Source organism: Pelophylax lessonae (genome assembly GCF_965119305.1).
Source record: "Pelophylax lessonae genome assembly, chromosome: 6".
NCBI lineage: Eukaryota > Metazoa > Chordata > Amphibia > Anura > Ranidae > Pelophylax > Pelophylax lessonae.
Genome location: NC_138773.1, coordinates 157,176,724 through 157,201,388, shown reverse-complemented (window position 1 = coordinate 157,201,388; position 24,665 = coordinate 157,176,724). Strand labels below are relative to the sequence as shown.

Sequence of the window (24,665 nt, the reverse complement as noted above, 5' to 3'; positions counted from 1 at the left end):
CAGCACCCAGGTCAGAGAAAGGAACCTTTCTGAGCAGAAAAGGTAAAAACTCTGGGTAACAGAAAATCTCAACTGGAGCAAACAACCCAGGAAACAAATAAACAAAGGGGAAAAAAACCCCAACAGACAGGGACAGGCAACATCAAGGTACTGCTGCACACAGAACTTTGTGGCCAAAGGAGGCATCTACAGATGCCAAAATATCAAGTTTGTAGAATTTGGAAAGGGTGTGCACGGACGGCCAAGTCGCTGCCTTGAACACCTGGGCCACCGAAGCCTGATGTCGGAAAGCCTAGGACGCACTCACCGCCCTGGTAGAGTGCGCATTGACAGGGAAGGGCGGAACCCGTTCCCCAATTGAATAGGCCTGTACAATCATCTGTCTGATCCATTTTGAAATGGTTGCCGCAGACGCAGCCATACCCTTCTGAGGGCCCTCGGGAAGGACAAAGAGAATCAGACTTCCTGAAGGATTCAGTAGACGACAGGTACACCCTGATCGCCCGGACTACAACCAAGGAATGCAAAGCAAACTCCTTAGGATGCTTAGGATTCGCACACAGCGAAGGCAAGACAATATCCTTGTTAAGGTGAAAATCTGAAACCACCTTAGGAAGGAAAGATTGGTTAGGTCGCAAGACCACCTTATCCCTATGAAGCACTAGGTAAGGGGAGCTGCAGGACAGAGCCGCCAACTCCGACACTCTGCGGGCAGATGTGATCTCCACCAGAAAGGCAACCTTTCGTGACAGCACAGGCAGAGAAATCTCCCTGATGTTCTCAAAGGGAGGACGTTGCAAAACGGACAGGACCAAATTCAGGTCCCAAGGAGGTAAAGGCGCTCTCCTAGGAGGAGCCAAATGACGCACCCCCTGAATAAAGGTGCGTATCAAAGAGTTTGACGCCAAGGGGGCGCTGGAAAAGGATTGCCAGTGCCGACAACTGACCCTTAATCGTGGTCAGCGCAAGGCGCTGGTCCACACCAGCTTGCAGGAATGCCAGTGCCCTCGCCACCAAAAAGGAGCGAGGATGGATGCCCCTGGACTCACATGGCAAAATAAGCCTTCCAGGTACAGTAATAGTTCTTACCGGACTAAGCCTTCCTAGCCATAAGCAGGGTAGGAATGACCGCCGACGAGAGACCTCGATCTCTCAAGACCTGGCTTTCAACAGCCACGCCGGTAAAGCCAGCGACCATAAAGCAGGATAGAAGATCGGCCCCTGAGACAGCAGATCGTCCCGTAACGGGAGCCGCCAGGGATGCTCGACGACCAGTTGCATGATGTCCGCGTACTAAGAGCGGCGCGGCCAGTCTGGGGCCACCACAATCACCAACTTCGGTTCCGAGACCAACCTGCGAAGGAACCTGAACAACTGAATCGGGGGGAAGGCATAAATCAGGCGATACTGATTCCAAGGCACCACCAGCGCATCCAAGTCGTCTGCCAGAGGATTGTGCGTTCTTGCCACGAACCTTCCTACCTTGATCGCAGTTCCAAGATGATTATTGGCAGGGAGGATTCCTCCTCCAACCAAGTACCCTGGGCAGACAGCATGCCCAGAACGCCACCCCAGCCCGACAGGCTGGCATCCGTGGTGATCACTGTCCACAACAACGGCCGGAAAGATTTCCCCTCCATCAGAGCCGGAGACTGGAGCCACCACAGAAGATCCTCTCTGGTTTGGTGACTCAAAGATGTCCTCATTTCCAAGGATTGAGGATGCCTGTCCCACCAGGCCAGGATCTCCGCTTGGAGAGATCGTGTGTGGAACTGTGCAAACGGTTTCGCCTCGAAGGCTAACACCATCAATCCCAGGGACCGCATGCAGGTCCTGAGTGATGAGGATTTGCTGTCCCTGAGGGACCTGACCTCGTTCTTCAGAGTCCGGAGCTTGTCCTCCGGCAGAAACACTCTTGCTTGGGCGGAGTCCAGGACCATCCCCAAGTAAGGGAGGCGAACAGAGGGCTTGGTGGACTTTGTGGCTCAAGTCTTATGCCAAAAGGAAGGGCTAAACCTAGGCTTTGTAGTTGAAGCCTGAGTAAAGCATGAAGGTGCACTGCATTTAGAAGACGTTGTAGGTGGTAATGAAAGGGGGAGGGAAGTATTAAAGTTATACTGTGGGAGAATCTTCCCTCCTGAGGTATCCTTAATGAAAATGGCAAGTGGCTCACAAGATGTCCTCCTTTAAAGGGCATACGTGTGAGACGTCTTTTACATGCAGTTTCAGCTGACCAGGTTGAGCCACAAGTTTCTGCGCATATGAATGGAGATTATAGCCATTCTGGAATCTGTCATTACTTGTTCTAGGGCATCCACACACAGAGCAGAGAAGAATGCAATTGCTCAGTTAAAGCATGGTCCTGGAATACTGGATCACTTTAGTTGTTCATTGCACTAGTCCACTTCCCTTCAGTTTGACTGAAATCACGGTGATACCCATTTGCAGAGCTGGGCTTGCAAGTGTATCGAAAGATTTTAAAGTGAAATTTTAAATCCGAAAATAAAATCCTGCTTGATCACTTAAAACAGTAGTAAACCGCTGTTTTTTTTTTTTTTCTTTATCCTGCAAGGTAAATCCCTAATGTGCTAATATGCATTGCACACGTCTGTGGGAGCAGCCACTTATGATACAGGACTCTGAAGGAGCGGCCCGGGTGGTCGTTCCTTCAGAGCGCATGCGCCGGTGGCATCACCGGCTGCATGTACAGTAAAGGTCTTCTAAATGGTGCATATTTAGGGAGGTATTTAACATATTTAGGGAGGTATTTAACAGTATGTATAGGTAAGCCTGATTATAGGCTTAACAAAAAATCAGAGATTGGTGTTTACTCCCACTTTCAGGCTGGCCCCTTGTGCATTTGTAGCTTTGAAAAACATTAAAAATAGGTGTTTATACTATTTTAAATCCAGCAATACATTGACTATTGCTCTCCATTTTTAGGCACTGTGCAGAAAATCAGAGCCACTAGAGGCTGATCTACTGAAAGCCAAAAGATATACTGCTGCTCATGGGCTTTGGGATTCAGCAAAATGGCGACTTTAGCAAAATAGCCTCCAGCAAGAAGACACTGGAACAATGCTGGAGGCAGTTTTCATCACACACTGATTTTCTTATTAATTATTGTGTGGAATGTATGCTCCTTGCTAAGGAACATTTTTTGATCAAGTTATGGGTAAAGTTTTGTGGCTGCTCACACCTCATATTAAGTCCCAATTTTGCTTTTTTGCTTCATTGCATCAGGAATGGAGACTCTGTTCGTCAGGAGTCTCATATAAAAGTCCCAACCCTTTTTCCTTTATACATGGGTAAAGTTACACCTTAAGTATACTTCCTATCTGCAGAATGTTTGAACGAACATCCATCTTAAAGCGGTTGTATCCCGCTTTTTTACACTTTTACCTACAGGTAAGCCTATAATAAGGCTTACCTGTAGGTACAAATAATATCTCCTAAACCGGCATGGTTTAGGAGATATTTACAGTGCATGCAGCCGCTCGCGCGAGCGGCGCATGCGCTCTGAAGGTCCGGGGGGACCTTCAATCTATTTGCCGGGAGCTTGCCGGAAAATCACTCCCGCGCGCATGCGCGGGAGTGACGTCATCGCGGCTCCGGCCAATCATCGCGCCAGAGCCGTCTCTTCCAGCCAATCACCGCGCCGGAGCCGCCGAACCCGGAAGAGACGGCGAGGGATCGTGGCAGCGCCCGCAGCGATGTCCGGGGGTCCGTGTCGGGGCTTCGTTCTAAGGTAAGTAATACATAATGAGCTAGTAAGCGATGCATACTAGCTCATTATGCCTTTGTCTTGCAGGTTTTTTTTTTTTTGAACTTTTGGTTTACAACCGCTTTAAGTTGGTATGGTGGGATGTTTAAGACGGGATTAACTTAACAGACCCCCTTTTAGTGAACACTTTCCACTGGACAGTGTTTGGAAATGTTTTTCAGTAGAGTTACAAATTTTCCTGGATTGACCCAGTCAAACTGCCCATTTGAATTGTTCATGGACAGGATGTGTCAAGTGTGACAATGCCAAGGCTTATGGAAAGCTGAAATGAGCATATCCACATGGCATGCATATTGTCTAGGGGTGAGAAATCTTCTGCAGCCTCTAATACTGCATATGGGTCTTTTTAACTCCCTGCAATGTCCACCTCTTCCAGGCTGGACAGATTGCAAACTGACCCAGGTAGAGGCGGTAGAACTGGGGGAAGGGGTCTGACATTTGGAGTTCTGGACAGCAGGGAAGGTAATAAAGCTGTTAGTTGTCTGAAAAATTGTGACACTTCGTATTACTTTCTAAATTCCACAAATATCAGGAATGCTTAAGGCTATACAATGAGGTCAGGGGTGAGCTGCGTAGTCTGTCAATGGACGCACACAGCCCAGCTCGGGAGAGAGCCCACAGGTGTGCCCCCATAGAAAGCAGCTTAGAGAAGAGGAGGAGCCTGGTGCGCCAACAAGGGACCTCAGAGGAGGTTCTGTATTGCACATAGCAAGTAAATATGACATGTTTATTATATATATTTTTTTTTTTGGGGGGGGGGGGGGGAACACACACTTAATCGCCTTAAACAAAATATTATAGCTGCACACATAAAAGTTTGCACACAATCTCCAGAGAAGAGCACGAACTACCTGTCATTTATCTTGATATTTTGATCTGTTTGAGGATCATACATAAATCGCATTAGTTGAAGGTGTAATACAGGTGGTAACGTTAGGAATTTAACACCTTTCTCTGCTTCCTAGACAAAAAGAAAAGAAAAAAGAAAAAAAAAAAAAGTACAGTTAGCTGCAATCATCAAAATGATAGTCCAATATCTCAATTCAAGTGTAGAAAAAAAACAAAAATAAATTATGTATAACCAGAGACCATTGGTCAACAGGAATGTAGTTGGGATAGGGTGTTCAAAACACCCAACTGCCAATGTGAAAAAAAAAAAGCCAGGGCAGCTCAGCTAAATCTTGCACTTGCTTTACAAACATGCAATAGAAAATAGGATAGGTTTTGTAGCAAAGCAGTAAATTTTTTTTACCTGTAAACCGTGTTCCCCAGCATCATACTTATTATCGCCATCTAGCTGTTCGACTGCTACATAATCGATAAAAGATTCAAAGACTGGTTTGGGGGGGAAAAAAAATGAAATATGAAATCTATAAACCAGCTGCAATATATAGATTAAAGTTGATTTACTATAGGTGAAAGCATCTTTTTCAATTAGAGACAAGGTTCATCAACAATGGACACAAAAATACTGCGAGCTAAAACAGAATTTCACAGGAATCAGTATACTATCCTGATTAATAAACAGTGTAAAGAAAAATTTAGTTTTTAAAATTAAGGACCAATAAAAACCCGCCATTCTGGAGATGTCAATCTGCTAAAACTAAATTGAAAAGTTTGGGCATCAGTTTTTTTTTTTTTTTTTAAGAATGCTACTTACCTAGTTAGATGCAGCATCGGTCCACCAGTCTGCTCTAACACCGAGAATCGAACAATCTAACACCGCCGATCGTTTAGTTCTCACAGCTCCCTGAGCAGAGAGCTGCTGACTGTAAGCAGCTCTCTGCTCTGATTTCCCCCCAACTGGAGCACTAAGACTGTGGAGGGAGCGGTTGGCTCAGGCTTTTAGAGGCTGAGCATGGTGTCGGTCAAGGCATGTGGGTGGATCTCTACTTCATTAAAGCGATCTAGCCTGAGCCTGAACCGGCTCTGTAACATCAGCAGACTTCACACCGCTGTCTGCTGAAAATGGGTCACAGGAATACAAAACGATCTGCATTCCTGTGATCCACAGCTTTGGCTATAATTCTAGAATTACATTGTAAACTGTTTAACAAAAGTCCAAACACAAAATTTTTGGAGCAACGGTATGTAGTGCATGGAGACATTTTTGCAAAGCAAACTATAAAGCCTAAGCGCTGCCAAAATACAATTTCGGTACAACAGACATCACAGTCAGTAGGAAATGACCCTTTCTGGCCTACACCGGCCGTGAGAGGCATCCGGTGGTCAGCTTGGTCAGGCACCTCATTTCGGTCTACCGTGACTGTGGCTGGGGGAAATGGAAGGGAACCTGGGGTTCCGACCATCCGAAGGAAGGGCCTACTTCCACACCGAGACCACAAGAACTATGGGGGGGACACTACTCACCACACCGACAATTGGGTGGGCGCCACTCCGGGTGGGAGTATTGACGGCCAAGGGGCACGCTGCAACTCAAGCCGAACCATGTCTTATGCGACCTGGGAGACCTTAGGGATCTAGGATATCCAGTCTAAAACCCAGTGGGGCTGTTAACTGCAGTCCTCTCAGGAACATAAGCTAAAAAATTAAAACAAGCTGAGAGCGAAGTCCCATCCGGGAACAAGGTCCTACTCCTAAACTAGGCAGAAAAACTGAATCCTATAGCAGAGTGAGTGGTGTATGCCTTCATGGACTGCCCCATAGACATGGTAAAGTTTTTTCCTGCCTAGTATCCTACTCCTGTAGGGGGCAGCATAACCCAATGGTTAAGAGGAATATGGAGCTGCGTCTGTCAATGACCGATAGAGAAAAAATGGTTTTCTTTAACTACTTATAAAGTTGAGCTGGAGTTCAGCTTCAGTTTGTATATTTAAAACTGCTAATACATCTCCAGACAGACAATGCTGCTGTCCAAATGTGTCCCCTGTGCTCCTTTTTCCAAAATGGGGGCAATAATGCAAAATGTGTGTTGCTCGTCAAATTACTAGGTGAAAAAAGAAGATAAAAAGCCTAAAAAAGTAAACAAATGGAGAGACCACCATCACTGGTAAGCTGCAATTCATCACATTTTCGGTTTTGGGTTTAATACTGCTTTAAACACATTCAGTGTCAAATATGTGAACACAAGCTTAGAAAAATCTCAATCATGTAAACACACACATTTCCAATGCCTAAATCAGATCTACATGTGTCAATAACTAATCAATTTGTGTAGATATAAATGACAAAAATTTTAACATTTGCAAAAAAAAAAATATATATTAAAAGCGATCTATAAAAGTGTCCCAACAAGAGTGATATTACCCTAGATCCAGATTTAAAAAGTGGAAGTCCATTAATAACAATGCGTTCCCAAGTGAATCCAAAGCACTTTTCATTTGAGATCACTCTGATCAAGTGTAAGAATATCCACCCTGTGACACACTGGTCTGCTCTACCTAATAAAATGACTTCTTGGATAATGCGGTCTCAGAGGCTTGTTTCCCATAACTGTTTATACTAGCAATATATTCTCTCCCCTGGTTCAACACTTAAGACAGAGGCTGCAGCTATATATTCCTTATGTGAATAAAGACATAAAAGAATAGTATAGTGCTTACTGTATTTTTTAGAGCACATGAAGAGAAGTTAACAGTCACAAATAAATGGACTTTCAGCAAATCACAACCCACCAAGTGGTACTGCAAAGAAATGACAGCATGACTCACTTAATGGGTGTGAGATCATGGAATACAGCTTCTAGACTACTCAGTGTGAGAACATCAGCAGAAGAACTCAGCCTTACACATATCGTAATACAGGACTTAATTCTAAGCATCTTTGATAGAAGGAACATCTTCAGTAGGTACATTTGTGTTTAGGATAGTGATAGGAGGAACAACCACAGGATTAACAGTTTTGCAACCTTTTCCCACTGGATCGAGTTCAGCAAAGATTTATGGGAAGTGTGATAACCGCTTTGGTAGTGACCCAACTGTCATATACTGCATGTTCCATCTGTTCATGAACAGGGGAATTGTCTGAATTTTTGTTGGACTCTGTGTCCAATGGAACATGGTAAGATTTAAAAAGTCAGGATGCAGAATGCCAAGGCTTTTGTTGACAGATGAAATTAGCTCTTCAACATTAGCAAATATGTTGTGCAACGCTCCCCTCTTTAATATGACAGCATGGCAGGGAGAGCAGTCGTCCATGGCTTTCTCCCACACTGCCTCAATATCATTTCCTTTTAGGATTCTGCATAGTCCAGGACTGGCGTATCCAGGTCGGAATCTGGTTGAGAAATAGGAGTAGAAAAAGGCAGGTGTTTCTGACCCCAGGACAAAGATTGATGTACTGAAGCTGTAATTGTGTTGTGAGATGTAGAAAATGTTGCGTTTGTCAAGTTGGCTGCTTGATACATGTCTGAAAGTTCTAGAATTGGATACCAACACCAGTGTTAAACCAGGGTACTGCTCTAGTTCAAGGGATGCCATGTCACTTATTCCCTTTGCAGGACGACTGTTCACCTGCACCCTACGGTTAAGTCAACGCGTTGCACCAAGGGCAAAGCTGAGCACCCCACAAAGGGTCTAGTGACAAAAGCAACATTACAGGCCATTTCCACTGCATGAGTCTTGATACAGTTCCCAAGGTTTTACCGAGGTTGTACCAATCCAGATACACGGCTTCTGTGTTATTATTAGAAGTCAGTGAGGATTGAATAAAGAGTTGTAACAACAAAAAAATGACTAGTGAAGCCGATTTGTCCATGAAGGAGAAGAGGTCCATCACTTTCAGACAATAGCAAAGAAAAAGAAAAAAAACAACGGAGGACTCAGAGTGGGGTATTATACTGTCTACTTCTGTAGGTGGCAGTATAACCAGAGCTGAAAGACTTCCTGTGTCCCTCAAAGTAAAGTGACTATTTCACTTAAATCTGTTCTACCATGATATTCTACTGGTTAATTAACATTATGTAAAAGAATGTGTATTCAGGACACAATGTACAAAGCTCCCAATTCTCAACTCCAAATTTAATTCTCAAAATGGGACTTGATCAACTTTTTCTAGAAGTTTGCAGAGCTAAAAAGCCAAGAATCTTTTACAAAGAGATTAAAGGACATGTAATCATCTGGTCTACTAGATATGAGAGTAAAATCAGCGCAACACAGTGGATATATAAACTGAAATTATTATGCCGTGACAACACCATTTAAAATCAAAAGAATAAAAAAATAATGTGCTAGTGCGAATGAAAGTGCAAGAATTGAATATTGAGTGTTAAATGAAATCAAGCGACTGCTATCACTATAAATGCTTCCACTGCACATCTAAGATCAATAGTAAAGAGAAGTGCAGCGCTACTTAAAAATATCAATATCAAACATCAATGTTAAATGTGAAACATTAGTAAGTGCAAATAAGGTGAGAAAATGCCACACACAGATATACACAATCACAATTCATATGAAGATAAATATATAAAATCACCAATTAGAATATTCAAGCTTAAGCAAAAATCCCAAAACCTCAAAGATATAAAAATTAAATGTGTGAAAGTCCAGTGCAAAAAAGTCTTTGTGCAAGACTACAAAAGCCAGAAAGTGCTGATGCTTGAGAGTGAAACTTCAAAAATGAAAAAACAAGATTTTTGTAAGATCTTACAGTAAAAATCTTTTTCTCAAAAGTCCTTTGACAGACGCAGGCTCCATCTTCATTAGCTGAAAGGGTTATGCTCCTCCTGCAGAAGTAGTCTAGACAGAAAAAAATGTAAATGTACACGCCCATGGGGCCGTCCCCACAGGCATAACCCACACACACTCTGCTCAGCAAACCAGCTAAGTTGTAAGCACTGATGAAAAAACCATCTGCATATCAGAGGGGCGGGTGCTGCGTTTGTCAATGGACTTAACGTAAAATCTTTCTCCGATCTTACAAAAATCTTGTTCTCCAACGTCCATTGACTGACACAGCCTCAATCTTCATTAGCTGAAAGGGATGTCCCAAAGCAGAGTAAGCATGAGGGGTTGGAAGAACACAACCAGAAAGTAACGTAAACTCCAAAGGCTAAACTTAGCGTACTGGGTAACATGAAGCTCAACCAACACAGGAGCTTATCCAGGTAGAATACCCCTAAGAGAAACAAAAACATTCTCTTATGAAACAGCAGCCTGCAAAATCTTGCGGTCAAAAAGAGGCATCCAAAGATGAAAACCAATCCACCTTGTAGAATTTTGTAAAGGTGTCACTGCCTTACAAACTTGTATAACAGAGGCTTGATGGCGAAAAGCCCAAGAGGCACTCAGCGCTCTAGTAGAATACGCCTTCACAGGGAAGGCCCTGTGAAGGAGGAACCTGACTCTTAAGTGAATAAGCCTGAACAACCGTCTGCCTGAACCACCTTGAAATGGACGCAGCAGATGCAGTCAAACCTTTGTGATGACCGTCCACAAGGACAAAAAGAGTCCAAATTTCTAAGGACTCAGTAACCGTCAAACGCTTATTGCCTGAACCACATCCAAGGAATGCAAGGCAAATTCTTTGGGATGCTTCGGCTATAAGGAAGGCAACACGATGTCTTCATTAGAATGAAAATCCAACACCTTAGGGAGAAAAGACAGATTAGGTTGGAGAACCACTTCATCCCTGTGGACCACCAATAAGGTTAACGACAGGACAGCACCACTAACTCAGATACTCTGCGAGCAGAAGTAATAGTCACAAGGATGGCAACTTCTGCGACAAAGAAAGCAGAGAAATCTCCCTATTATTGTCAAAAGGAGGCTTTTTTAGAACAGACAAAAACAGATTGAGATACCACGGAGTTAACGGAGATCTCCTCGGAGGCGCGAGATGACGCGCCTCTGAATAAAATTGAGAATCAAGCAATTAGTAGCCAACGGACGTTGGAAGTAAATAGCCAAGGCTGACACCTGACCTTGATCATGCCCAATGCCTGGTGCTGCTCAACACCTTTTTGTAAAAAGGCCAAAACCCTATAGAAAATAAGCGAGGGTGCAGCTGCAGCAATTTACACCATGAAATGTACGATTTCTACGTACAATGACAGATCTTCCTAGAGGTAGACTTCCTGGCCTTCAACAGGGTACGAATCACAGAGTCAGAAATGCCTCCATCCCTCAACACCCTGCTTTCAACAGTCAAACCGTTAAAGCCAGCGACCGTAAAGCAGGATGCAAGATCAGTCCCTGAGACAGCAGATCTTCCCCCAGAAAAGAGGATCTACGACCAATTTTACCAGGTCAACCAGGACCACCGAGGCCAGTCTGGTGCCACCAGAATGCCATCCACCGCCACCCAGCAAAGACACCTCGGAAGGAGTACGAGGGGAGGGAAGGCATGAAATCAGCCGATACTGGCTCAAAGGAGCCACCAGAGCGTCTAGCGTCAGCCAGAGGATCCCGAGACCTGGCCACAAACCTCTGGACTTTTCTGTTGAGGCGAGACGCAAACAGATCCCCCTCCAGAGTCCTCCACCGGACACACAAGAGGTGAAACACCTCCGGATGTAGGGTCCATTCCCCTTGATCCAACACCTGATGACCCAGGTAATCCACTTGCCAATTCTCCACACCTAGGATGTGGACTGCGGAAAGAGCTGGATCATTGGCTTCCATCGAAACCAGAAACTCGGCCACCTCCTTGGCCGCCAGGACACTCTTGGTGCTCCCTTGATGAATGAAATAAACCACAGCAGGGGCATTGTCCGACTTTATCCGAACCGGAGAACTGCGTAGCCGGCTCGTGTAGTGGAACAGGCAAAGCTTGATCGCTCTTAGTTCTAGAATGTTTATCGGCAAGGAGAACTCTTCTGACGCCAAAGTCCCCTGGGCACAGAGTTTCCCCAGCACTCCACCCCAGCCTGACAGGCTGGAATCAGTGGTGACCACCGTTCACAACAGCAGCAGGAAGGACATGCCCTGACACAAGGCAGGAGACTGAGTCATCTCTATCCTGGTGATCCAAACAAACAATCTTCTGGTTCATTGACTGAGGGTCCGATCCCTGTTCCATTTTGCCAGAATCTCTTTCTGCAGAGGCCTGGAATGAGACTGAGCAAACAGGACCGCTTCGAAGGTCGAGACCATCAGACCCAGGGCCCTCATGCAGGCCAGCAGGGAGTACTGATCTGCTTCCATCAGCAACCTTATCACCCTTTGAAACTTCTGAAGTTTTTCCAAGGGGAGAAAGATCCTCGCATGAGCAGAGTCGAGAGTCAGCCCCAGATGAGTGAACCATACGGATGGCGATAGAGCAAGCAGATTTCTTTAAATCGATCGTCCACCCGAATTCTTGAAGGGTTCGAACTGTTGTCTGTTGGACAACTGAGATGTTGTCCAAAAGATCCAAATGAGAGTCTGCTTGCAACAGGAGAATAATCCAGATATCCAAAAATTGAGATTCCTCTCTGACTTAACAAGGCCAGCACAGGGGCCAGGACCTTGGTAAAAACTCGGAGCGGAGGCGAGACCAAAGAGTTAGGCCTCAAATTGAAAATGCTCCTCTGCCACCGCAAAGCGGAGGAATCGCTGATGTCCCTATGGGGACGTGGAGATACGCATCCGTAATATCGATGGAGGCCAGAAAATCCCTGATTCAAGGATGCCACCACCGATCGAATAGACTCCATTCAAAATTTCTGCACTGTCACAAAGCGGTTCAGAGCCTTGAGATCCTGGATTGGACGCACCTTGCCCTCCTTTCTGGGCACCGTGAACAGGTCTGAACAGAAACCCGAAGATCTTTTTAACGCTCTAGAGGCAGGTGAAGATTTGACTGAAAAAACCTGTCCCCGGCTGGGACCAAAATTCGATTTTTGTACCCGGAACAAATCAGTCTGAACTCATTTGTCCTGAATGAAGGAAGTCCAGAGTTCCTGAAAGAAGCGCAGACCTCCCCCATCCCCAGAAACTGGTGAGGGCGCCCCTTCATGCTGAACAAGACTTGACAGCAGCACCGGACTGACTGGTCTTGGACCTGCCCCAATGCTTCTTAGACCAACCAGGGGCTCTGAACGACTTGCCTTTTTCTTGCGTCCCAGGGGCACGAAAAAACTGTTTATTAGCAGTAAAGGAAGGACCCCACTTAGCACGGGGTGTTTTACTTTTGGAGGATTAAGGAAGAAGAGAGTACTCTTCCCGCCAGTCAGACCCTTGATCAACTCATCCATTAAGACGCCAAACGATCTCCCAAAAAGGGAGATCCGTCATGGCTTTCTTGGATGCTTGGTCAGCTGACCAGCTCTTCAGCAAACCATGAGCCCTGGGGCAATCGCCACAGCCGAAACTCTGGCCACCAAGAGAGCATCACACAGGAAAACAAGGGCCTGGGCCATCTGCTCCACAAGTTCCATCAATTCAGGGGGAACTACGTCAGGGTCCAAGTTCCCTTTCAGAATATCTTCCGTAACTGTCTAAAACCAAAACCGACAAAAAGACCGGTTTCAAAATGGAACCCGCCAACACGTGAAGATGGCTGTAAAGGGATTCCACCCGCCTGACCACCAGATCCGTAAAAAATGGGGAATCTACCACAGGCAAAACAGTAGATTTATTCAACCTGGAAACAGGGTGGTCCACCTTAGGTGGCACCGTCCAAGGGTTGCAGACCATATCAGCAAAAGGATACCAGCATTTAAAGCGTTTTGGCACAACTAGAACACGCTTAACGTGCTGCCATTGGTCATTCACAATATCATAAGTCTCGGGACAGGGAAAAACCTTGCCAGACTTTTGGGTCTTGCGGGAGCCAAAGGCCACCCGTGTCCCTGCTGGCGTGGGCTCAGCCAATTTTAAAGTTTCCCTCACTGAAATATTCAGGGCTACCACCAAAGCATGTTCCCGCACTGCAGTTGAAAACTACAGGTCCTCTTCACCATCTGGCTGCAAGGACAGCGACCCCTCAGGTAGGGGGGTGTCCGTGGTGACCACTTCAGCCTCTGAAGCAGAGGACTCCACCAAAGATGGAGAAGGCAGTGGCCGTTTTCGGCTATTAACCTTTTTCATGACAAAATCGACTTTTGTTGTCATGCTTTCCAGAGCTGCTAAAATCGTGGCCATCGACTGTGATCCGGACTGTCCGGCATTTGCACATAGTGGGTCTGAAGGTGGAATTACAGCATGGAATTCCATATTCAAAGTAAGAGAAAATCGGGGTTCTGTTACTTTAAGCAGCGCCAATCGCGGTTCCCACTGCCGATCGCAGCGGTCTGCAGAGACCCCCTTAACCGCTGAGTACCGTAGTACTACTGCGGCAAAGTGGCTCGTTATCGTCTGACGACGTAGACCTACGTCGTCAGACTCCTCCCCCTGTAGGCAGCGCTCGCGCGCCGCCGGAGGCGTGCTCCCGCTGTCTTCATTCACTGCGGGAGTCGAGCCAGGGGAGGAGCAGCAGTTTGGAGATCCGCCCGCCTGTGTAAACAGAGCGGGCGGATCTCCTAAGTGACGGAGTGACAGATCGGAGTGTTCAGCATAGCTGGACATCCGATCTGTCCCTGGCTCACACAGTCAACACCCCCCCCCCCCCCCACACGTTAGTAAGCACCAGGCATACATTAACCCCTCCCTCTCCAATAAAATTAACCCCTTCCCTGCCAGTGTCATTTTTACAGTAACAGTGCATATATATAGCACTGATTACTGCAGTAATGTCACTGGTACCCCCAAAAGTGTCAAAAATGTCAGTCAAGGGTCCGATCTGTCCGCCGCAATGTCGCAGTCACGCAAAAAAAAAAAAAACGCAGATCGCCGCCATTACGCGTTAAAAAAAAAAACATCAAAAATGACAGAAATCTTTCCCAAAGTTAGTAAACGCAAAAACTTTTGCGCAAACCAATCAAAATACGCTTATTGCGATTTTTTTTACCAAACATGGGTAGCAGAAAACAAATTGGCCAAAAATTAAAAAAAAAAAAAAACTTTTTTACATCTTTTTTGGGGGGAATTTCATATAAAAAAAAATGTTAAAAATATTGTTATTTTTTTAAAAAATAACCGCTCTTTTTTTGTTTATAGCGCAAAAAGTAAAAATCGCACAGGTGATCAAATACCACCAAAAGAAAGCTCTGTTTGTGGGGAAAAAAGGACGTAAATTTTTTATGGGTACAGCGTTGCATGACCGCGCAATTGTCAGTTAACCACTTCCCCCTGGGTGGACGTCATATGACGTCCTAAACTTTGCGGGGGTATACCAGGATGATGCCTCTACCTAGAGGCATCATCCCGGTACCGTGGTTTAAAGCAGACGGTCGGATTTCCGTCTGTACCGATCGATGCGGCTCGGGAGCCGCTCGATCGTTACCCGGGGGGGGGGGGGGCGGGGACGTCCCCCCCTCCCGCCGCCTTCCGCGGCTTTTACCGGGGCTCCCGTCCCACCGGAAGCCCCGAGCACCCAGCCGGCGCGTACGCCGGCTGGATGGAGTCCCGATGAATGCCGGAAACGGCATCGATCGGGTCTCCGATGACGTAACCCGGAGGCGGCGTCCATGACGTCACTTCCAGGTTAGTGTGCTGCAAAACGGCGGCAAATTTGAAAAACGGCTGTATGCAAAAACGCCGTTTTCGGCATTTTGCATACAGGGAAGTGTAGTGGAGGGGTCTAGGGTCTTTTAGACCCTCGATCCCTCCATAAAGTGTACCTGTCACCGCATATTGCTGTCACAAGGGATGTTTACATTGCTTGTGACAGCAATAAAAGTGATCAGATTTTTATTTTTTTTTTAAAAACTGTAATAAAGTTAAAAAAATAAATAAAATAAATGGGAAAAAAAAAAATTTAGCCGCCCCGGTCACCGTTAGCTCACGCACAAAAAAAAACGTATACGGAAGTCGAGCCGCGAATGAAATCGCTGTTCAAACCACATATGTGAGGTATCGCCGCGATCGCCAGAGCATGAGCAATAATTTAAAAAAAAGAGCTACTCTAACTCTAAACTGGTAACCGGTAAATAAATTTAAAGCGTCGCCTATTGAGATCTCTATTGACCGTAGTTTTTCGCCATCCCACGGGGGGGCGCAATTTTAAACCGTAACATGTTGGGTATCTATTTACTCAGCGTGACATCTTTCACAATATACAAAAAAATGGGCTAACTTTATTGTTTAGTATTTTTTAAATGCAGTGAAATGTAATTTTTCCCAAAAAAATGGCGTTTTAAAGACCGCTGCGCAAATACCGCGTGACAAAAAATATTGCAATGACCGCCATTTTATTCTCCAGAGTCTTTGCTAAAAAAATATATATAATGTTTGGGGGTTCTAAGTAGTTTTCTAGGAAAAAATACTGATTTTAACTTGTAAACAAAAAGTGTCCGAAATAGGCCTAGTGGTGAAGTGGTTAAAGTCGCACAGCGCCGAATCGCAAAAAGTGGCCCAGACGTAAGACAGCAAAATGCTCTAGTGGTAAAGCGGTTAAATACAGTGCCTTGCGAAAGTATTCGGCCCCGTTGAACTTTTCTACCTTTTGCCACATTTCAGGCTTCAAACACAGATATAAAACTAATTTTTTGTGAAGAATCAACAAGTGGGACACAATCATACAGTGGAAAGAAATTTATTGGATATTTCAATCTTTTTTAACAAATAAAAAACTGAAAAATTGGGCGTGCAAAATTATTCAGCCCCCTTAAGTTAATACTTTGTAGCGCCACCTTTTGCTGCGATTACAGCTGTAAGTCGCTTGGGGTATGTCTCTATCAGTTTTGCACATCGAGAGACTGACATTTTTGCCCATTCCTGCTTGCAAAACAGCTCGAGCTCAGTGAGGTTGGATGGAGAGCATTTGTGAACAGCAGTTATAAGTTCTTTCCACAGATTCAGGTGCGTCTGACCGGGCTGTGCGACTCAGCGCTGTGCGTCTGACCGGGCTGTGCGACTCAGCGCTGTGCGTCTGACCGGGCTGTGCGACTCAGCGCTGTGCGTCTGACCGGGCTGTGCGACTCAGCGCTGTGCGTCTGACCGGGCTGTGCGACTCAGCGCTGTGCGTCTGACCGGGCTGTGCGACTCAGCGCTGTGTGTCTGACCGGGCTGTGCGACTCAGCGCTGTGCGTCTGACCGGGCTGTGCGACTCAGCGCTGTGTCAGACGCACAACGCTGAGTCGCACAGCCCGGCGGGTGTGGAGATGCGATTCAGTGTACATCTTGTAATATGTATGCGGGTGAACAGATTATTGGGTGGGGCTGGGGAAGACCCAGCTGTCATGGTACACGTGGGTACCAATGACATAGGCAGAGGAAGACGGAGAGTCCTAAACGATTTCAGGAACTTAGGCGCTAAGTTGAGGACTAGGACCTCCAAGGTAGTATTTTCCGAAATACTACCTGTACCTCGAGCCACACCAGAGAGGCAGCGGGAGATTAGGGAAGTTAACGAGTGGCTGAGGAGCTGGTGTAGTAAGGAGGGTTTCGGGTTCCTGGAGAACTGGGCCGACTTCTCAGTCGGTCACCGGCTCTTTGGTAGGGACGGATTGCACCTAAATGGGGTGGGTGCAGCCGTACTGGGTGCGAGGATGGCCAAAAAGTTAGAGGGGCTTTTAAACTAGGGAATGGGGGGGAGGGTACAGATGTAGAATTAGCCAGTGGAAAGCAAGTTTCAGAGGGCAGAAATGGGGGCATTAGCGGTAGGGTGTTCGCAGCTCCTATACCCAGGGTGGGTACGAGGAAAAATCAAGAGAGCAGCCTAAAAACATCAAATGAGGATAAATGTAACCGATCAAAATTACGAGGCTTGTATACCAATGCCAGAAGCCTGGCCAACAAGATGGGAGAGCTGGAGCTGCTGATGTTTGAGGAGGACTTAGATTTTGTGGGGATAACTGAGACTTGGTTTGACAGCTCTCATGACTGGATGGCGACCATTCAGGGGTATTCCCTTTATCGCAGAGATAGAGAGGGTAAAAAAGAGGGAGGGGTATGTTTGTATATTAAGAACAATATACAGGTAAATATGAGGGATGATATTAATAATGGAGCTATGGACGAGGCAGAATCCCTATGGGTAGAGCTTCAAAGGAAAGGCACGGTGGGGAAGGTAATATTGGGCGTATGCTATAGGCCCCCCCAACCAGAGGGAGGAGGGTGAGGCGGACCTCATGTTACAGATAGGATTGGCAGCAAGGATGGGAAATGTCATTATAATGGGGGACTTTAATTATCCAGATATAGACTGGGCAGAATGAACCGCGCATTCAGCCAAGGCTCGGCAGTTCCTAAATGTTTTGCAGGACAATTTCATGGGTTAGATGGTGAATGCACTGACAAGAAACAATGCGGTACTTGACCTACTGATTACCAACAATACAGACCTGCTCACGGATATAGAAATACGGGACAACTTAGGGAACAGTGACCATAGGTCAATTGGTTTCAGTATTAATTACAGTAATAGGAAACACAAGGGTAATATAAGGACACTGAATTTCAAAAGAGCCAATTTCCCTAAACTGCGCTCGCTGCTAGAAAATATCAAATGGGATAGAACCCTGGGAACAAAGAACACGGAGGAAAAATGGGAGTGCTTCAAGAGCATACTTAACAAGGGGGTGGGCCAGTGCATTCCACAGGGAAATAAATTTAAAAGAGCAAAACTAAACCCTGGGTGGCTAAACTCCAACATAAAAATGTATATTAGAGCTAAAGAAAAGGCCTTCAAAAAATACAAGACTGAGGGGTCATTGGCAGCATTTAAGCACTACAAAGAGTGTAATAAGAATTGTAAAGACGAAATCAGGGCGGCTAAAATAGAACACGAGAGACATATAGCGGAGGAGAGTAAAAAGAACCCCAAGAAGTTCTTTAAGTATATAAACAGTAGGAAAGCGAGGCCAGAGCACATTGGCCCCATAAAAGATGATAAAGGAAAAATGGCCACAGAGGACAGAGAAAAGGCGGAAGTGTTAAATAATTTCTTTACTTCAGTCTTCACAAAGGAATCGGGGGGCTACACGAACCCCGCTTGTAAGGCCGAACTAAATAATACACCTCAGGAAGTGCCGCCATGGCTAACAGAGGATAGACTTAGAGCTAAACTAGAGAAACTTAACATCCGGGACCGGATGGCTTGCACCCAAGGGTTCTTAATGAGCTCAGCCAGGTGATTGCCAGACCATTATTCTTGATCTTTAAGGATAGTTTACAGACGGGTATGGTGCCAGCTGATTGGAAAAAAGCCAACGTGGTACCAATATTTAAAAAGGGGCCGAGATATATCCCGGGTAACTATAGGCCGGTCAGCCTAACATCAGTAGTCTGCAAAATTTTGGAGGGGATGATAAGGGACCACATACAAGACTTTAGTAATGAAAACGGTATTATAAGTAGTAATCAGCATGGATTCATGAAAAATCGTTCGTGCCAAACCAATCTATTAACCTTCTACGATGAAGTGAGCTGCCACTTAGATAAAGGTAAGCCTGTGGATGTGGTGTATCTGGACTTTATTCCTGTTTGGTCTGAGGTTTTCCCGCACAGACCCCCCAATTGACGTTATGGAACTACTGTCGCTGCTGACTCTACTACTTCCTTCTGTCCTTTTCTCCCTCCTGACTGGCTCTACTCCTAAGCCCCCCCCCCTCTCCTAGTTTAAAAGCCCCTCCAACTTGGTGGCCATCTTTCCCCCCAAAAGAGCTGTACCGTCCCCCATTAAGGTGCAGCCCATCCTTACTAAAGAGCTGGTAGCCGACTGAGAAGTCAGCCCAGTTCTCCAGGAACCCAAACTCCTCCACCCTACACCAATTCCTCAGCCACTTGTTAAGTTCCCTAAGCTCCTTCTGCCTCTCCTGTGTGGCTTGAGGTACAGGCAGTATTTCAGAGAAAACCACCTTGGAGATCCTATTTCTCAATCTATTACCCAAGTCCTTGAAATCATTCTTTAGGATCCTCAACCTTCCTTTTACTTGGTCATTAGTGCCCACATGCATCATGACCGCTGGGTCATCCCCAGCCCCGCCCAATAATCTGTCTACCCGATCCGCCGAACTCGAGCGCCCGGTAAACATAATGTCCGGCTACTGCGAACTTCAACAGATAGCCCTCTCTGTCCTCTTGATGATTGAGTCCCCACCTACCACAACCTGTCTAACCTTTCCTGAATCTCGGCCCCCCTTCCTCCTGGAGCCGCCACTCCCCTGACAGCTGGGGGAGGGTGCCTGCTCCAGCACTGCCACCCCTGAGCCGATATCCCCCTGCAACTTGGCAAATTTGTTAGGGTGTACCAACTCAGGACTGGCCTCCCTGACCCTCATCCCTCTACCCTTCCTAAAGGTCACCCAGCTGCCTACCTCTGATGCCTGCGTCTACTATACTCCTCCCTCCTCTATGCCAGCCCCTGATGGGTAATGTCCAAGCTCCTTTCCAGGTTGTTGATGCTACGCAGTGTTGCCACTATGTTTTCTAGATCCAGGATCTGGGCTTCCAGAGCAACAAGTCGCACACATCCTGCACAGCAGTATTCGCCCTCGATTAGATCAGGGAACTGAGTGGCATCCGCAATCCTGTTGGACATTACCCACTACTCCATGGGGATAATGGTAATGACTTGCTATTCCTTACCTACACTATCTCCCCTGGTACTAAACATGGGGTACTCACCAGTCGCTAAGATACTTACCAGTCTTCCCAGGTACTCGGTCGCGGGGGGATCAGTCAGCCGCGGGGGGATCAGTCAGCCGCGGGGGGATCAGTCAGCCGCGGGGGGATCAGTTAGTCGCAGAGCACAGTTACACAGCTATCAGTCGCAGAGCAGTTACACAGCTATCAGTCGCAGAGCACAGTTACACAGCTATCAGTCGCAGAGCACAGTTACACAGCTATCAGTCGCAGAGCACAGTTACACAGCTATCAGTCGCAGAGCACAGTTACACAGCTATCAGTCGCAGAGCACAGTTACACAGCTATCAGTCGCAGAGCACAGTTACACAGCTATCAGTCGCAGAGCACAGTTACACAGCTATCAGTCGCAGAGCACAGTTACACAGCTATCAGTCGCAGGGCACAGTTACACAGCTATCAGTCGCAGAGCACAGTTACACAGCTATCAGTCGCAGAGCAGTTACATAGCTATCAGTCGCAGAGCACAGTTGCACAGCTATCAGTCGCAGAGCACAGTTGCACAGCTATCAGTCGTATGTATATGTATGGCACTTTCTCACTTTATTTGCACTTACCACATTACACATTTAACATTCATATATTTTTAAGGGATGGGTTAAAAACCCCTTATCAATTGTTGTGCCAACTGTGTCCCATTAGGGAAGGTTTCCTTTCACTCCTTGTCCCATGGCAAAAAAAAAAAAAGTGAGGAAATCCCTATAAATTAAAGGAAATCAGAACTAGTGTCCTCATTGGCAGACTCCCCCTCAATATTCTGGAAACAGCCAAAAATGTGTGATTTTTTTTTTTTAATTCAATGATAATGGTATATAGTCCAAATAGAGAGGGTGAATCTCCCCTACAGGGGCTGGAGTAAAAAGAAAAATGCGACGGGTATTCTGATCCATCTCTATTCCGTTTAAAACTAATAAAAAGAAAAAAACTTTTAGGTATACTTTAAAATCCATTGACAACCCATGCTAGGTTATACTAGCTATGCCAATGGTTAAACTTGGTTGTCCTCTGCAAGGGGTCATTCAGTTAGGCTAATGTACAGCTTTTAAGTCTCAACTAGCACTTTTAAAAGCACCACCCAGAAATGTCAGCACCTACCCAACAACCCCCATTCACCTATAAGAAAGACACCATATAGGAACTCAGTTACACCTGTTGATCTTTATCAGTGGTCGCCAACCATTGGTTCGTTTACCACGAGAAAATTGTAGTGATCCCCAGGGGTTCTGGCGCAAATCAACATTGTGGTAGCTGTATACCACCCAATGTTCCCAGTGTTGTTCTCAATGTGCCGACGGTCAAAGTGTGTAAAATTCATACTAGTGGTCCGTGAGGTCCATAAGGTTGGCGACCAATGATTTGTTTAACATGTGGAAAACAACTTTCGGTCACTAAAAGTCAATGCCGATGGCTTGTGTTACATGATATGATTAGGATATCTGTCTAACAAAGTAACAAAACACACTTACTATTTTTCTTTCCTTTTATACTGAGCTGTATATCGTAGTAGTCCTCTATCCGTTCAGACCGGTAGTCTACGTGCTTACATTGTATATAGGACTGGAAAAAAAAAAAAATGTGCATTTGAACATAATAATTGATAGACTCAGACGACAAGAATCAGCACACAAGAATCAGCACAGAGCTTTAGACCCCATTCACATTAGGTCGCTCCGACTTCAGGGGCGACTTGTGAAGTCACGTGCAGCGCCACTTCGGCGCGACTTGCATGGACTTCACATAATGGAAGTCAATGCAAGTCGCCTCCAGGTCGCCCCGAAGTAGTACAGGACCCTTTTCTAAGTCAGAGCGACTTGTGTTGCTCCTATTAGAACGGCCCCTGTACTACACAGTGGGAGCGGGAGGACCGTGACTTGTCAGGCTGACAAGTCGCCTGACAAGTCGCGGCAGTGTGAATGGACTCTTAAGTGTTTAAACTTTGTTTTTATTTTTTTTTTTGGGACGAACTGACACAGATGTGTAGGGAGACCAAAGATCGCTGTATCATTTCAGCATAGATGGTAAATTTTGATTTTTAGGTCTTGTCGCAAAATCCTTTTCTCAGACGTTCACTAACAGACACAGCTTCAATTCTTCAGACTTGGGCTTAGTTGCTCTCTTGAGTAGGACTAGGCGGAAACCATTTGGTTACACTCCAGGGCAGTCCCAGAGGGTAAACCATCACATCCTGCTGTAGGGCTCCGGTTTGTGTCAGAAAAACTAATAACCCCAACAGAGGGGCAGGTGCTGTGTGTCAGTGAACCTCAGAAAAGGATTTTACGGTAAGAAAAAATCCAGTTTCCTCTTTCGTTCACTGACAGCTTCAGTTCTTCAGACCATTGGGATGTCCCAAAAGCAGTGTCAATGAAGGGGTAGGAAAAGGCAGAATTCCCAAGGCTAAATATAGCCAAGCAGGTAACAGAAGATAAACTTGGAACAACTGGAGCTCACCAATCAGGAAAAAAATGTTCAACCGCAGCCTGCAAAACTTTGCGGCCAAACGCCGCATCTGAAGATGCAAGTGGAATAGTGGATCCACCTTAAATTTTGTTAATCTGTGTACAGACAGGATAGGAGGAACCTGACTCCTAATGGAGTAGGCTTGTACCACCATCTGCCTGATCCACTTAATAGTCGCAGCAGATGTGGCCTGCCCCTTACGAGGTCAATCCGTAAGATCAAAGAATCGGATTTCCTAATCGGTTCAGTCACCACCAGGTAAACCCAAATCACCCTTACCACATCTAAAGAATGTAAGGCAATTTCCTCAGGATGTGTAGGCTTAGGACATAGAGACAGCAGCACAATGTCTTCATTCACATGAAACCCCGAGACAACCTTAGGAAGGAACGCCTGACCGTGTCGCAACACCACTTTGTCCCTATGAATCACCAAGTAAAGTGACCGACAGGACAACGCAGCCAACTCCAACATACGTGTGGAAATGCCACTAAAAAAAAGCCACATTCTGCGACAGAGTGAGCAGAGGAATTTCTTGAATATTTTCAAAGGGAGGCTTTTGAAGGACCAACAAAACTAAAAATTGAGATCCCACAGAGGTACCAGGGATCACAACGGAGGAGCCAGAAAGCGAAGTCCATGCACAAAAGTGCAAACCAAGGACTTGGCTGCCAACGGCCTTTGGAAAAAAAGTAGCCAAAGCAGAAAACTGGCCATTCATGGTGCCCAGAGCCAAATGTTACATAGTTACATAATAGGTGAGGTTGAATAAAGACAATAGACAGCACCCCCACCGTAGACAGTTGATGAAATACATCCGGGTGAAGAGACCATTCTCCAGGATCCAACGTCTGCTTGCCAATTCTCTACACCTGGAATGTGCATAGCAGAGAGGGCCGGAACATATCGTTTTGCCCACCTCAAGATGCTGGCCACTTCCCAGGCCGCCAAGGCACTCTTTGTGCCAAAAACAACACTCTTTGTGCCCCCTTGATGTTTGACATATGCCACAGCCGTAGCATTGTCCGATTGTATCTGCACAGGGTGTCCCTGCAGACGATCCGTCCCATGAGACAATCTGATCGCACGAATTTCCAGGATGTTGATCGGCAACCTGGACTCCTTGAAAGTCCAGACACCTTGGGCAGAACACACTCCCAAGGTACCTCCCCATCCGGACAGACTGGCATCCAAGGTGATTAGTCCAATACAGGGAAAGAAAAGATTTTCCCAGACGTAGAGCCGGGGAGCGGAGCCACCATAGGAGACACTCCCTCGAACCCCGAATCATCAGGATCAGATTGTCGAAGGACAGCAGATCCTTGTTCCATTTGATCAGAATCTCCCTTTGCAAAGTTCTGGTGTGGAACTGCGCAAATTAAACCGCCTTGAAGGTGAAGACCATCAGACCCAGCACTTGCATGCAAGTCCTGAGTGACAACCGATGGTTGGACAAAAGGAGCCGAACAGCATCCTGTAGCTTCAGAAGTTTTGTCTGAGGAAGAAAACACCCAGGCTTACTCTGAATCCATCGTCAGACCCAAGTAGTTCAGCTTTGTGGACGGAGACCATGCCGATTTCTGAAAATTCAGTGTCCACCAGAACTCTTGCAGAGATCACACCGTAAACGTCCAAGTCAGCTTCTAGAGCCGAGAAAGACTCTGCAACCAGAAGCAGATTGACAATGTTACCTAGTACCGCAATCCCCTTCTGCCATAACAAGGCCAACACTGGGGCCAAAACCGTTGTGAACACTCGAGGAGCTGAGGTGAGACCAAAGGGTAACGCCATGAATTGAAAGTGCTCCTCGCCCACAGCAAAACGAAGAAAATGCTGATGCCCGACACTGGAATATG

At 46.1% G+C, this 24,665-nt stretch overlaps 1 protein-coding gene across 5 annotated transcripts in view; it reads right to left on the bottom strand.

The window, feature by feature from the left end:
• Positions 1–24,665, bottom strand: part of USP7 (ubiquitin specific peptidase 7) — a 666,343-nt gene that overhangs the window by 351,859 nt on the left and 289,819 nt on the right. For all 5 annotated transcript variants that reach the window (XM_082260831.1, XM_082260832.1, XM_082260833.1 and 2 more), the window contains 3 exons: positions 21,819–21,909; positions 5,037–5,119; positions 4,636–4,745 (listed from right to left, as the gene is read on the bottom strand). In XM_082260831.1, the coding sequence (XP_082116957.1) occupies positions 4,636–4,745; positions 5,037–5,119; positions 21,819–21,909 (284 nt within the window). The remainder of the gene's footprint in view (positions 1–4,635; positions 4,746–5,036; positions 5,120–21,818; positions 21,910–24,665) is intronic.